Source organism: Moschus berezovskii, chromosome 1, assembly GCF_049115385.1.
Source record: "Moschus berezovskii isolate FMDL1 chromosome 1, NW_MosBer_1.0, whole genome shotgun sequence".
In the NCBI taxonomy this organism is placed as follows: domain Eukaryota; kingdom Metazoa; phylum Chordata; class Mammalia; order Artiodactyla; family Moschidae; genus Moschus; species Moschus berezovskii.
The window spans coordinates 62,001,755-62,015,699 of record NC_142460.1 but is presented as its reverse complement, the minus strand read 5'-3'; the positions used below and the strand labels follow the sequence as shown (position 1 = coordinate 62,015,699).

General features: G+C 36.0%; 1 protein-coding gene across 3 annotated transcripts in view; it reads right to left on the bottom strand.

The window, feature by feature from the left end:
- EPHA6 (EPH receptor A6) overlaps positions 1–13,945 on the bottom strand; it is a 1,038,562-nt gene that overhangs the window by 146,084 nt on the left and 878,533 nt on the right. For all 3 annotated transcript variants that reach the window (XM_088836271.1, XM_088836272.1, XM_055397929.2), the window contains one exon: positions 7,233–7,294. In XM_088836271.1, coding sequence (XP_088692397.1) covers positions 7,233–7,294 — 62 coding nt within the window. The remainder of the gene's footprint in view (positions 1–7,232; positions 7,295–13,945) is intronic.

Below are 13,945 nucleotides of genomic sequence, written 5' to 3'. Positions count from 1 at the left end.
TCCCTGGGTTGGGAAGGTCCCCTGAAAAAGGGAATGACTATCCACTGCAGTATTCCAGCCTGGAGAACTCCGTGGACTCTGTAGTCCATGGGGTTGCAAACAGTCAGACACGACTGAACAACTTTCTAATGGGCATAAAGTGCTAGTTAAGCAAGATGAATAAACTCGAGAGCTTCTGTACAATAATGTACCTGTCGTGAACAATACCATATTGTATACTTAAAATTTTGTCAAGAGAGTAGATCTCATATTATTATCACCAGAATAATGTACAATGAAAAAAAAATTATTTGGATTTATAAGTTCATGTAAAAATGCAAAATTATCTGGGGGAATTAAAATAATATTTGTGAATCACATATTAGTATGAATTAATCCAGTTTTATATCCAGCTAAGATCTGTGACAATGAAAGAATGGGAGCAATGACGAATGGACATTTAGGATGGGGTGACAACCCACTCCAGTACTCTTGGCTGGAAAATCCCATGAGCGGAGGAGCCTGGTCAGCTGCAGTCCATGGGGTCGGGAAGAGTCGGACATGACTGAACGCCTTCACTTTTACTTTTCACTTTGATGCATTGGAGAAAGAAATGGCAACCCACTCCAGTGTTCTTGCCTGGAGAATCCCAGGATCGGGGGAGCCTGGTGGGCTGCTGTCTATGGGGTCGCACAGAGTCGGACACAACTGAAGCGACTTAGCAGCAGCAGGATAGGGTGAAGGTACAAGTTACAGGTAATTTCTATGAAGTAGAAAATTAGCCTAGCTTGGGGATAAGAAGGGTAGGAAGGGTGTGCTACCACATAGGATTTAAAACAGAAAAAGTTAAACATCTGAGGATCTGAGAAGAGGATATTAAGAAAGGGGTGGATGCTGAAGAAAAATGGACTTTTTTTCCCCCCAAAATAAGGCACGAAAATCTATTCTTTTTTTTTTGAAGGAAACTACAGGTCTTCTTTGTATTGAAAGTTAATCCTTGAGCTGTATTCAGTGTTGAAGAGGCTTTTATGGATCTGCCTAGGGACTTAAGCAGAAGCTTTAAAAGAAATATTTATGGGAAAATGCATCCTGAGTTCTCAACAATTGATTTATAAGTGACTTTGCAGAAAACAGCCCTTAGAGGATTACTTCTATAACTTAAGTTTAAAGTTAAAATTCAGTTTTTATATGTTTCTAAATCAGGAAGTTGACCATGCTATGACTTTTTAAAATGTTCTTGAATTAGAAAAAGAAGTGGCTAAGGTTATTTATAGGTCTGAAAAGACCAGATCATTCTGGTTTAAAATAACCACTGAACAAATAATAATAGTCAATATCTCTTTTTAACTCAAGCCTGGGTTTTTGTGACCATCCCAGCTGAAAATCTTATTATAATTTCTTATAGAATATTTACTAAATCTTCAAGGCTTTATTATTTTGTAGTAATTGTGAATTTGGACTGAAGCTAGGCCAAGTTGTGTTTTTAGTTATAAAAGGGAAAGGCCACCAAGAGTGGAATCAGAAATTTCAATCATAAGGAAACTAAAAATGTCATCTCTAATACATGTAAAAAAATCTAGGAAGAAGAGTAGGTTTGACAGTTGGATTTCAAATTATCTTTTACTACTTTAAAGTGATAATATATTACGGAGCTTTCTATTGAAATTGATTTTTTTTTGTTTTGCTTAGATTTGTACAAAGATAAACTACAATAGTTACTGTGTAATGCACTTAAATAAAGCCAATAAAATTTAAACTTTTTTGTTTAGCATCCAGGGGAGGGTGTAACACAGAGCCAAGATCCTGATGAAGCATCACTGGAGTGCCTCAGAATTACTGCGAAAATTTTTGCAAAATATATTTGCTTGGGTACTGCATGTGTATTTTGTAAAATCTCAGTAGGATGGAGATTCTGATTTCCAGGCATGGTTGAGAACCACAAGTTTTGAGTCTAATATTTAGTTTTGTAAATAAAAACTCTCCTGTATGGTTCAAATGAAGGGTTAGGAATGACTATAGAAGAGTTCAGGAAACTGTATGCAATTTCTCTATATATCACTATAGTATAAATCACTTATCAATTAAAAACTTTAATATAAAGTCCTATATGCAAAATGAGAATTAATAGGAATATTAGAAAATACAACATGGTACCAGATACTACAAATGACACGACACCTTTATAGTACTAAAATGTTTAAAGAGATCCATTCAAGCTATTGTACATTGATGCTCTAACTCCTAATTTAAGAATAAAAAGTTCAGTCATTGATATACTTTGTTCCAATTATACTATGCTTTCATATATTTGGATGCTTACTGTCACATATTTTTAGAGTAGTCCTTGGCATTAAACTGGCACAGGCATAATAATAACATTCATATGAAGTTTCACATATTTTCTTCTGAAAAAATGTGATTAAAGGTATGTAATTCAACTGTAACTTTAGGGTTTAAAGACAGATATTGGTGGAGAAGTGCAATTCACTCTTTTTCTACTGTTGAATATAAAATGAATGTGATGTGGATTAATTATGCTCTTATACCCCAGCACAAATATAACTCCACAAAACACAATTTACAAGAAAAAGTGTGCTAATAAAACACAGCTCTCATTATTAATATATAACTAGCATAAGGTAAAATGCCATCTTTACTAGATTTATAATTTGAGTACATAAATATTTAAAAGATCCCTTTAATTTTTTAAATTAATATTTTCTCTGCATTTGTTCAAGGAAAATCTTCAAATATCTCACACTGCTTTTGGAATGCTGATATGCACTTATATGTATTATTTAAATACTTGTGAGTTATACCCAGATTTTTTAAAAATGGTGAACATTAAGAATATTTTTAGCCACTAGAAAAAGTAGACCAAGAAGTAACAGGAAAACAATTTAAAAATACTCAGCGGGCTTTCCTGGTGATCCAGTGGTTAAGAATTAATCCACCTGCCAATGGAGGGGATATGGGTTTTCCATCCCTGGTCCAGGAAGATTCCACATGTTCTGAGGCAACTAAGCCTGTGTGCCACAACTACTGAGCCCATGCTCTAGAGTCTGCGAGCCACAGTTCCTCAAGCCTGTGCATCCTAGAGCCCATACTCTGCAACAAGAGAAGCTACTGCAAATGAAAAGTCCATGCATTGCATTGAAGAGTAGCTCCTGCTCTCCACAAGTAGAGAAAGCCCAGATACATCAACAAAGACCCAATGCAGCAAATAAATTAATAAATATTCTTTTAAAACCTCAAAACTAATGACATCTTCTGAAATATATTATAATAATAATAGATAAAATTGTGGAGACATTACTACGTGCCAGACATTTTCTTGGAGTTTTCGGTCTACAAGGTATTCATTACAATAAACTCATAATAGCTGCAGAAAGAAGTTATTGCTTATTCTTAACCTTATTTTGTGAATGCCATCATCGTTGAATATTCTCTTTTGCTTTAACACGTGATCCAATCCCCTGGTGAATGCTATTGACTCAATGTTCAAAATATATCACAGTCTACCATTTTCCATCAACTCAACTGTAACTCTCCTAATCTAAGCCTCCATCATCTCCTTACCTGGATTACTGCAAAGGCTTCCTGATTTCCCTGTATCCATCTGTACCTTACTATAGTCTCTTCTCAGTACAACAACCAGAACAATTGTTTTACGACATAATCAGATTATTTTTTTAATAAAAAATGCTATTAAATAAAGGAGTAATTTTTTTTGTGCTTGACATATGATACCTCAAAATTTTAAAGTATTTTATAACTATTTTTATTTGGATTGCTAGTTAATATTGCTATAAGAAAAGGAGGTTCAAAGATTTAGGGATAAACAGTTGCCAGGTAAGTGCCAATAAAAGTGTTTATGAAATCTATGGTGGCTCAGAGGTTAAAGCATCTGCCCCCAATGCGGGAGACTCGGGTTCGATCCCTGGGTCGGGAAGATCCCCTGGAGAAGGAAACGGTAACCCACTCCAGTATTCTTGCCTGGAGAATCCCATGGACGGAGAAACCTGGTAGGCTACAGTCCACGGGGTCGCATAGAGTCGGACACGACTGAGCGACAGAACGGAACGGAACGGAATGTATAGTTAGACTGCAGGAATAAGGTTCAGGGCTGTGCTTCATTTATACTAGAGCATTTCCTTAGAAAAGCTATGAGAACTTACACACCAGTGAGGTCTTATCTTCTGGGCAGTCAGGCTGATGCTCCACTTTGCTGAGCCAAAATGCATTTTATTTTAAAAGGTAACACACAAATATACTTATATACCTACCCACCTCTCCTTTCCCACAGTTACATGCACATATACACCCACATACACACTTACACACAAACATGCTTACTTAACCACACCATCGTCTGCTAATATATTTCTTGAGAAACGTCTGCAAGGATCCAAATAGTAGGTTTATGCATTCAGTGAAGTATCAAAACCAGACCAGACTGTAATCTTATACTTGGTTTGCGACCATTCCTTCATATAAAACAGGGAATTGAAGTGATTTTCAAATAGTGTGAGAGACCAAAGGGAAATCTTTTTTACCTCCAGTAAGCACAGAATCGGAGAAGGCAATGGCAAGCCACTCCAGTACTCTTGCCTAGAAAATCCCATGGATGGAAGAGCCTGGTAGGCTGCAGTCCATGGGGTCGCTAAGGGTCAGACACGACTGAGCGACTTCGCTTTCACTTTTCACTTTCCACTTTCACACATTGGAGAAAGAAATGGCAACCCACTCCAGTGTTCTTGCCTGGAGAATCCCAGGGACGGGGGAGCCTGGTGGGCTTCCGTCTGTGGGGTCACACAGAGTCGGACACGACTGAAGTGACTTAGCAGCAGCAGCAGCAGCAAGCACAGAATGCTATTAATGAGCTGTGGATGGCTCCCCTACTATGGCATGCACTTAGCCACTTCCTCCTCTCTGTGTTCGCAGAAGCTGTGATTATCAAATTCTAAAGCAGTAGTTTGAAAAATGACTTGGCTTTTGAGACTATGTGGGATATATATATATATATATATAAAATCTCTGCTTGCCATGGGGAGCTAAGTATCTGCTATTGACATAAAATTTATGAAGCACTTTGAACTTCTGAGATAAAACAGATATGATTACAAAGAAAGAATCTTAAAAAAGAGTAAAAAGGGAGTACTGACCCTATGTTTCTTTATCCCATTCATATGAGTTTTATTTTAATACTAATTCTTGTGAGGAGGGGACACAAGACCCCATGGGGAGATGGTAGTGAACTTATAAGAAGTAATAAGTAATTTAAGATAAAAGAATTTAATGTATGAAATTATGGCTTTTGGATTTAGAGACTTGAATTTCAGTCCTTGCTCTATGCATTTCAATATGTCAGGCATTATTCTATATGCTTTACAATAATCAACTCAGTCCTTACAACAACTGCATGAAGTGGATACAAGTAATATTCCCGTTTTATCTATAAGTAAACAGAGGGACAGAAAAGTTAGTTACTTGCTCAAGTCACAAGGTCACATAACCAGTAAGTGGCAGAGCCAAGATGAACTGAGACAGTATATGTTAAAGTTCTCATAGTATCAGTAAAAGTAGCCACATTATTTGAACATTTATTCTTTCCCAGATTGTACTGTGTCTAACCAATTGTGCGTAGAGCTGAAAAATATTAGTTTTTAAAATTTAAATCATGAAATTTACCACTTAGAAACATGTTGTATGTTTATGAGTAAATATTTTATAATGTATATTTTCTTTACAACATGTTTTAATTAATTCATGATTCAGCAGGACAAAACTTATATCTGAAACTAACATTTCTCTCCTAATTTGCTTGTGGCAGTCATTTGATCCAATTTTCAGCAGCAATTTAGATGAGTATCTGTTACATTACTTGCCATTATTTTCAGCTCTAGGATATAGTAGGTAAAAAATCTCAAGCATCATTAGATAATAAGTCATTTGATATGTATCTGATAAAAATGCATTTCTGGATAAACATAATGGAAGGGCATAAGTATACATGCATTTCAAATACCATAGGAGGTCCTGATAAATTATCCTAAAGTAATTTCACACATTTACAGGAGAAATGGATACAGGCTATAAAATATATTCTGAGAATGGCTACAGAAAAAAACAAATTGTTTAGGTCTCTAAATGTCTATGAGTTTCATTTTGCCTTAAAGAGCATACTTGCTTGAGAGTATGCATTTTGTGCAGAGTATTGCTCTATAATAAAAGGCATGGAATAAAGAAAAATAAATGAAAATGGGATCAAGAGAGAGAGGTAAGATACACACAGAATTTGTCCAAATAACACTGTGCAAAGAATGAAGTGAAGAAAGAATGCTTGAGATCATTTATTCACATAAAAAATGGAGAAAAACATATAACACAATTCAAATAGCAAAAGTCAGTCTGTTTTACATAAAAAAATTGGCTATCTCTTGTAGATAAATATATATTAAGGAATACAGTGACACGCACATATGTGACCTCTGCTGGGGTGAAAATATTTAGTCTAGTGATTACTTATTGATATTTGTATTTTCCCCAATCAATAAATATTTTTATAGCATATGATGGCTTTTTTAAATACCAAAAATATCATAAACATATTTTGAAATATAATTTCATGGTGTCTTCTTAGCTGTGCTATTCTGTACTACTACATAAAACAAATGAGTTTTGTATATGCCATACTGTCAAGGATAAGTCACTTTAAAAAGAGTGCTTAAAATTTTTTTGTTTTAAAAATAAATATCAGCCAGAGGTTAATTCTTTCTCATTTTGTTTTCTAAATAGCCAAAGAACTTAAGATGAACAAAGCTGATAAAATCCATCTTCTTATATGAACTTGAGTCATTATTGGTAAAATACATCAATTTAAAGGGTTCAGCACTATATATCAGGCATAAAATATCTTGCTAAATAGTTAAATACAATAAAGCAAAATGAAAGGCTATGTGAAGCAACCGAGTTTCATTTAATCTTTCTTTTTAACATCATTTGAAATATGTATATTTGATAGGGCAAGTCAATTTATAGGATAATCAATTAGATTATCATGTGTATATACTTCCCCACCTCAGTAGCTCTAACATATCACAGTATCAGAGAAATGCACCCTAGAGAAATTGCTGCTATTCTTCACGGAAGAATCCATGAATAACATTATGGAAAAATTAATTTATGATAAATGTTTTAAATCTAGAACTCAAAATAGCTCATTTAAATGCCATCAGAAAAGAACACCTCACCCGCAAAAAGGAGTCTAGGGATCCATTCTCCATGTATTCCACCACAATCATTACTGGTCTGCCTGCCAAAAGAGCAAGAGAATGTATAAGGATTAGAGCAATTACAGAAATATGTGCTACGTTAGAGATTTCCAGCTGTGGCAGCTAAATTATTTGTATTTTATTAGTAGGAACTTCATTTTCCAACAGGCTTTTATAAATATTAAACATACACAGTTCTCCGTTTTTTATAGGATTATTTTCTTTGAGTTCATAAAAAGAACATGAATTACAATATGAATTACAAAGTAATTAAGCATTTCCTTTTCTAAGGTCCTGCAATCACTTGTTTAGATTATGGTGTCCTGAGCTTTTCCTTAAAAGACAATCAACAAGCTGAAGTCAGAGTTTAAGCAGTTACTGGAACTGCTCTGGCAGCTGTGGTACAACTTCTCATCCAGTGATGCAGTAATTATGGCAGAATTACATTAGACTTAGCCTTTCCAAAATACTTCTAAAAGCAAAGCAGAAAGAAGAAATTCATAAATTCTCTTTAAGAAAGTATAAATCATCAGTCATAGTCTACTTTTAAGTAGAAAAACGCCAGTAGATTGATGAATGCTACAAAGTTGGTGGGATTTGTAATAGTTCTTAATCATGTCTTTATTGGACATAGATTAGATCAACAGAACTACGATGGCAGTACATGAAAAGTAAATAACTCTGATTTCATAGTCTAGTGCAGAAGCTAAAATCAGAAGTTGAACATCATTTATTTCTTATCATATCAATTTGCAATTGTTACAGTTCCCAATATACCTCTATTAGACAGAACATTCCACATAAATAGCTGTTTTCTTTTTCAAAGAAAAGAATCTATTTGTTCTGCCCAATTGCTCCAGTTTAAAAAATAAACACATTTTAGGGAGGGAAAATTATATTTATCTGAAATAAACAATATGACATATTTGCTTTTTACTTCTATATTTCTCATTTCTCATTGGGATTTTTAGCAATTCAATCTGCACTATGCATAGAGTTTTTCCTCAGGAGCACAAAGAAGATCTGGAAAGAAATTATGTGTACCAATGATGGAAATATTAGATCTCATATTGTAATTCATGTCCCTTTTATGAACTCAAAGCCTTACGGGTTATAAAGGGTGACTGGAACAAATTAGTACAATGTCTGAAAATGCTTGATTTTACATTTGAATCTATTTTAAAGAAAGATGTGCTAAAGGTTAAATGTAGTAATAAAATTACCAATTTATCATGCATAGAATTAGAATCCAAAGAAGTTTCTCATTTTGGCAAATTTCTATAATATTCCTTAAAGTCATTAATTTCACCCAAATATATATTAAAAAAAAAACAGCAGAAAATATTGAGGTCAAATGAACTGTCAGCACCACTGAAGGGATCTAGAAGATTTGGGCTTTAAATCTGAGAATCTGTCATGAAATCCTTTATTTGGCCATTGCTTTCAGAGAGCTTAAAGATAGGAGCTGGATGCAAACATTTAGTTGGCAAGGTGGGGAGAATAAGAGGTCATTTTTATACTTAAATATAAAAATTATGAACTCAATATTCCAGTTTGAATGATAATAGATTATGGATATTAAGAGAAAATCTGGGTTATTACAATGACTGCCCAAGTTCTTCTTTTCATAGTTGCACTTTTCTATCTATCTTGACCAGTGCTGTCAGAGAAACATATTTATTTTCTAAAAATATAATTTAAAATAAATAAAAGTATATTTAAAAAAACTGACATTCCCTATTACCCAGAGAAATTAAGGCATAGAAAATTAAATTATTTGTTCAAAATCCAACAGCTGGGAAGTGGCAGTATCAAGCAGTCTGTCTTACAGCTTAAGCTCTTACTTCTATGCCAAAGGTACCTCTCAGGTGTGTTTTATAGATCAGAACTGTAGGGCCCATCCTGTCAGTCAATCCTCTCCAGTGGTGGACTGCATTGTTCCTAGCTAGTCTTTTCATCTACTGGCTCATCAACTGTCATTCTTACCTATACTTGTTCAGTCCTGTTTCCTTCTGCCTTTCTTTTTGGTATTCACCTGCCAGGATTACTGCCCAACTTGTTTCCTTCCCTAATCATACCTCACATCTCCCTAGAATTTATATACTGTACCCCTTCCTTGAAAGTCTCCCAAGGCGACATTTCCTGTAGTTGCTTTCCCATCACATCTATTGTCTGCGTTAGGAAAAGTGTTCCTGGTTTTGTAGTAGGTTGTTTTTCCCTCCACCTTCCCATAGATGCTTTGTATCTCTATTCACTGGATTTCTCAAGGTCACCTCCCATAGAGCTAAGCAGAGTAGGTGCTTCATAGAAACAAACTGATTTTTCTCATCATTTTCACAATTCCTGAGACTAACACCGAGAATTTCAGCAAGATTCTAATCTATGTGAATACAAAGTGCTTTGGAATTAGTTCTGTCTATAACTCCTTGGGAGATACCTTTATACAACTTTAAAATTCATCAGTGACAAATTTCATCTTCTCATTAAAGATAATAAAGTATCAAATGAAGACTCCCCCAGTTTCTTGTAAATTAAAAGTTTCACACCTGAGTGCTGTGTCTTTTGTATTTTGTCCAGTAGCATCAATGGAAAGCATGTGTTATTAAACTAAAGCATTATTTTTTTAGAATACTGATGGTATCTAACCTGTAATTTGCTTCCTAGTGGTTTTCTATAGGAAGTTAGTTACACTGTGAAGATTACAAGTTTACAGTCCATGATTGCATTTTATAATCAAGAAAATTGATTAAGTATAAGGGAAATTATCAAAGTGAGGATGGTATTCTTCAAATATGAGGTTGGGTGAGAGAAGTCTATTGGTCACAGTGCTTTTTCTGTGTTATTGTTCAGTTCAGTTCAGTTCAGTTGCTTAGTCGTGTCTGACTCTTTGCGACCCCATGGACCGCAGCATGCCAGGCCTCCCTGTCCATCACCAACTCCAGAAGTTTACTCAAATTCATGTCCATTGAGTCGGTGATGCCATCCAAGCATCTCATTCTCTGTCATCCCCTTCTCCTCCTACCTTCAATCTTTCTCAGCATTAGGGTCTTTTCCAATGAGTCAGTTCTTTGCAACAGGTAGCCAAAGTATTGGAGTTTCAGCTTCAGCATCAGTTCTTCCAATAAATATTCAGGACTGATTTCCAGAATCAGTGTTATTGTTAAATATGTAGAAATTATATGTTGCATTTTTGCTCTTGGAAAATACATTTGGATGTGATCCTTTTTTATATTAAATATTTTCAAAATATTTCAGCTTATTTCCATTTTTACAGTTTAAAAAATATTTATTTACTTTAACTGGAGGCTAATTACTTTACAAAATTGTAGTGGTTTTTTGCCATACATTGACATGAATCAGCCATAGGTGTACATGTGTCCCCCATCCTGAACCCTCCTCCCACCTCCCTCCCCATCCCATCCCTCTGGGTCTTCCCAGTATGAGTTACCCTAAGTGCCTCATGTTGCAGGATTAATTTAGTATTCACATTGCACTGAAATGAATGGACAAGCTCCATGGTTCTTGAATGTTCAGTTCAGTTCAGTTCAGTCGCTCAGTCGTGTCCGACTCTCCGCGACCCCATGAATCACAGCACGCCAGGCCTCCCTGTCCATCACCAACTCCCGGAGTTCACTCAAACTCATGTCCACAGAGTCGGTGATGCCATCCAGCCATCTCATTCTCCGTCGTCCCCTTCTCCTCCCGCTCCCAACCCTTCCCAGCATCAGAGTCTTTTCCAGTGAGTCAACTCGTCGCATGAGGTGGCCAAAGTATTGCAGTTTCAGCTTTAGCATCAGTCCCTCCAATGAACATCCAGGATTGATCTCCTTTAGAATGGACTGGTTGGATCTCCTTGCAGTATTAGGGACTCTCAAGAGTCTTCTCCAACACCACAGTTCAAAAGCATCGATTCTTCGGCGATCAGCCTTCTTCACAGTCCAACTCTCACATCCATACATGACCACGGGAAAAACCATTGCCTTGACTAGACGGACCTTGGTTGGCAAAGTAATGTCTCTGCTTTTTAATATACTATCAAGGTTGGTCATAACTTTCCTTCCAAGGAGCAAGCGTCTTTTAATTTCATGGCTGCAATCAGCATCCACAGTGATTTTGGAGCCCAAAAAAACAAAGTCTGACACTGTTTCCACTGTTTTTCCATCTATTTCCCATGAAGTGATGGGACCAGATGCCATGATCTTTGTTTTCTGAATGTTGAGCTTCAAACCAACCTTTTCACTCTCCTCTTTCACTTTCATCAAGAGGCTTTTGAGTTCCTCTTCACTTTCTGCCATAAGGGTAGTGTCATCTGCATATCTGAGGTTATTGATATTTCTCCCAGCAATCTTGATTCCAGCTTGTGCTTCTTCCAGCCCAGCGTTCCTCATGATGTACTCTGCATATAAGTTAAATAAGCAAGGTGACAATATACAACCTTGACGTACACCTTTTCCTATTTGGAACCAGTCTGTTGTTCCATGTCCAGTTCTAACTGTTGCTTCCTGACCTACATACAGGTTTCTCAAGAGGCAGGTCAGGTGGTCTGGGATTCCCATCTCTTTCAGAATGTTCCACAGTTTATTGTGATCCACACAGTCAAAGGCTTTGGCATAGTCAATGAAGCAGAAATAGATGTTTTTCTGAAACTCTCTTGCTTTCTCCATGATCCAGCGGATGTTGGCAATTTGATCTCTGGTGCCTCTGCCTTTTCTAAAACCTGCTTGAACATCTTGGAGTTCACGGTTCACATATTGCTGAAGCCTGGCTTGGAGCATTTTGAGCATGACTTTACTAGCGTGTGAGATGAGGGCAATTGTCCGGTAGTTTGAGCATTCTTTGGCATTGCCTTTCTTTGGGATTGGAATGAAGACTGACCTCTTCCAGTCCTGTGGCCACTGCTGAGTTTTCCAAATCTGCTGGCATATTGAGTGCAGCACTTTCACAGCATCATCTTTCAAGACTTGTAATAGCTCAACTGGAATTCCATCACCTCCACTAGCTTTGTTAGTAGTGATGCTTTCTAAGGCCCGCTTGACTTCACATTCCAAGATGTCTGGCTCTAGGTCAGTGATCACGTTATCGTGACTATCTTGGTCGGGAAGATCTTTTTTGTACAGTTCTTCTGTGTATTCTTGCCACCTCTTCTTAATATCTTCTGCTTCTGTTAGGTCCATACCATTTCTGTCCTTTATCGAGCCCATCTTTGCATGAAATGTTCCCTTGGAATCTCTAATTTTCTTGAAGAGGTCTCTTGTTTTTCCTATTCTGTTGTTTTCCTCTATTTCTTTGCATTGATCACTGAGGAAATCTTTCTTATCTCTCCTTGCTATTCTTTGGAACTCTGCATTCAGATGCTTATATCTTTCCTTTTCTCCTTTGCTTTTCGCTTCTCTTCTTTCCACAGCTATTTGTAAGGCCTCCTCAGACAGCCATTTCGGTCTTTTGCATTTCTTTTCCATGGGGATGGTCTTGGTCCCTGTCTCCTGTACAATGTCACGAACCTCCGTCCAGAGTTCATCAGGCACTCTATCTATCAGATCTAGTCCCTTAAATCTATTTCTCACTTCCACTGTATAATCATAAGGGATTTGATTGAGGTCATATCTGAATGGTCTAGTGGTTTTCCCTACTTTCTTCAATTTAAGTCTGAACTTCGCAATAAGGAGTTCATGATCTGAGCCACAGTCAGCTCCTGGTCTTGTTTTTGCTAACTGTATACAGCTTCTCCATCTTTGGCTGCAAAGAATATAATCAATCTGACTTCGGTGTTGACCATCTTGAATGTTAGTCATCTCAAAATTCCCAGATATTTTTTTAGACGCCTTACCAATTAAAGAGCTCTTCAGAAACACTTCTACAAGTCACACAAAAAGTGAATTTCTTTGGTTTTCCTCCATGAATAGCCCAGATATTGTTACAGATATTTTGAACTGCATTAGAATCAAGATTCTATAAGAAATCACTTATATTCTGAACATAATGAATCACAAAATCCAATGTCATCTTTTTCTGTTATAAAGAAAAATAATTTTTTTTAATAAGGACTTTTATAGATGATTAACTAATGAATCATTTTCAGATTTGCAGCTTAATACATATGATGATTTTTATACAGGAGGTATTGAGAAACCATACAATGACAAGCCTATTGTTAAAGGAAACAAAATATATTCTTTAAATGTTTCAGGGAAATGTGGGGGCACATATTTTGGGAGTGAAAGTGGTCCCCATTTTTGGCTTCAGAGAAGACTCTGAAAGGAGATTATAGATTCAACATTTTCATATATATAATGAGTTTTTGGGGATGTAATATTTTGTATCAGCTTGGCAATTTCTCATGTACAATTTCTCAGTATTGTTAAGAATCTTAACAAATCTCAACAACCCTGAAACTATTACATATTTAAATCAATGGTAGTTTATTTAGCATTATATAGCATCCACATTTTGTCTAATAGATAACAAAATTTGTGATAATAATTTGGATTGACAACTAGACTGCTTCTATTTTTTCCTCCCAAGTTGTAATTCAGGACTTTTTGTGTCTGTTATTTATTTCTACGTCCCTGTTTCTGCTGTACTAATTATGAATTATAATTACAATCTCAAATGGACTTGATAACATATGAAATGGTTTTCTTATCCCTCTAAGTCTTTCAAAGGATGCGGACAACATAAATTTGAACATTATA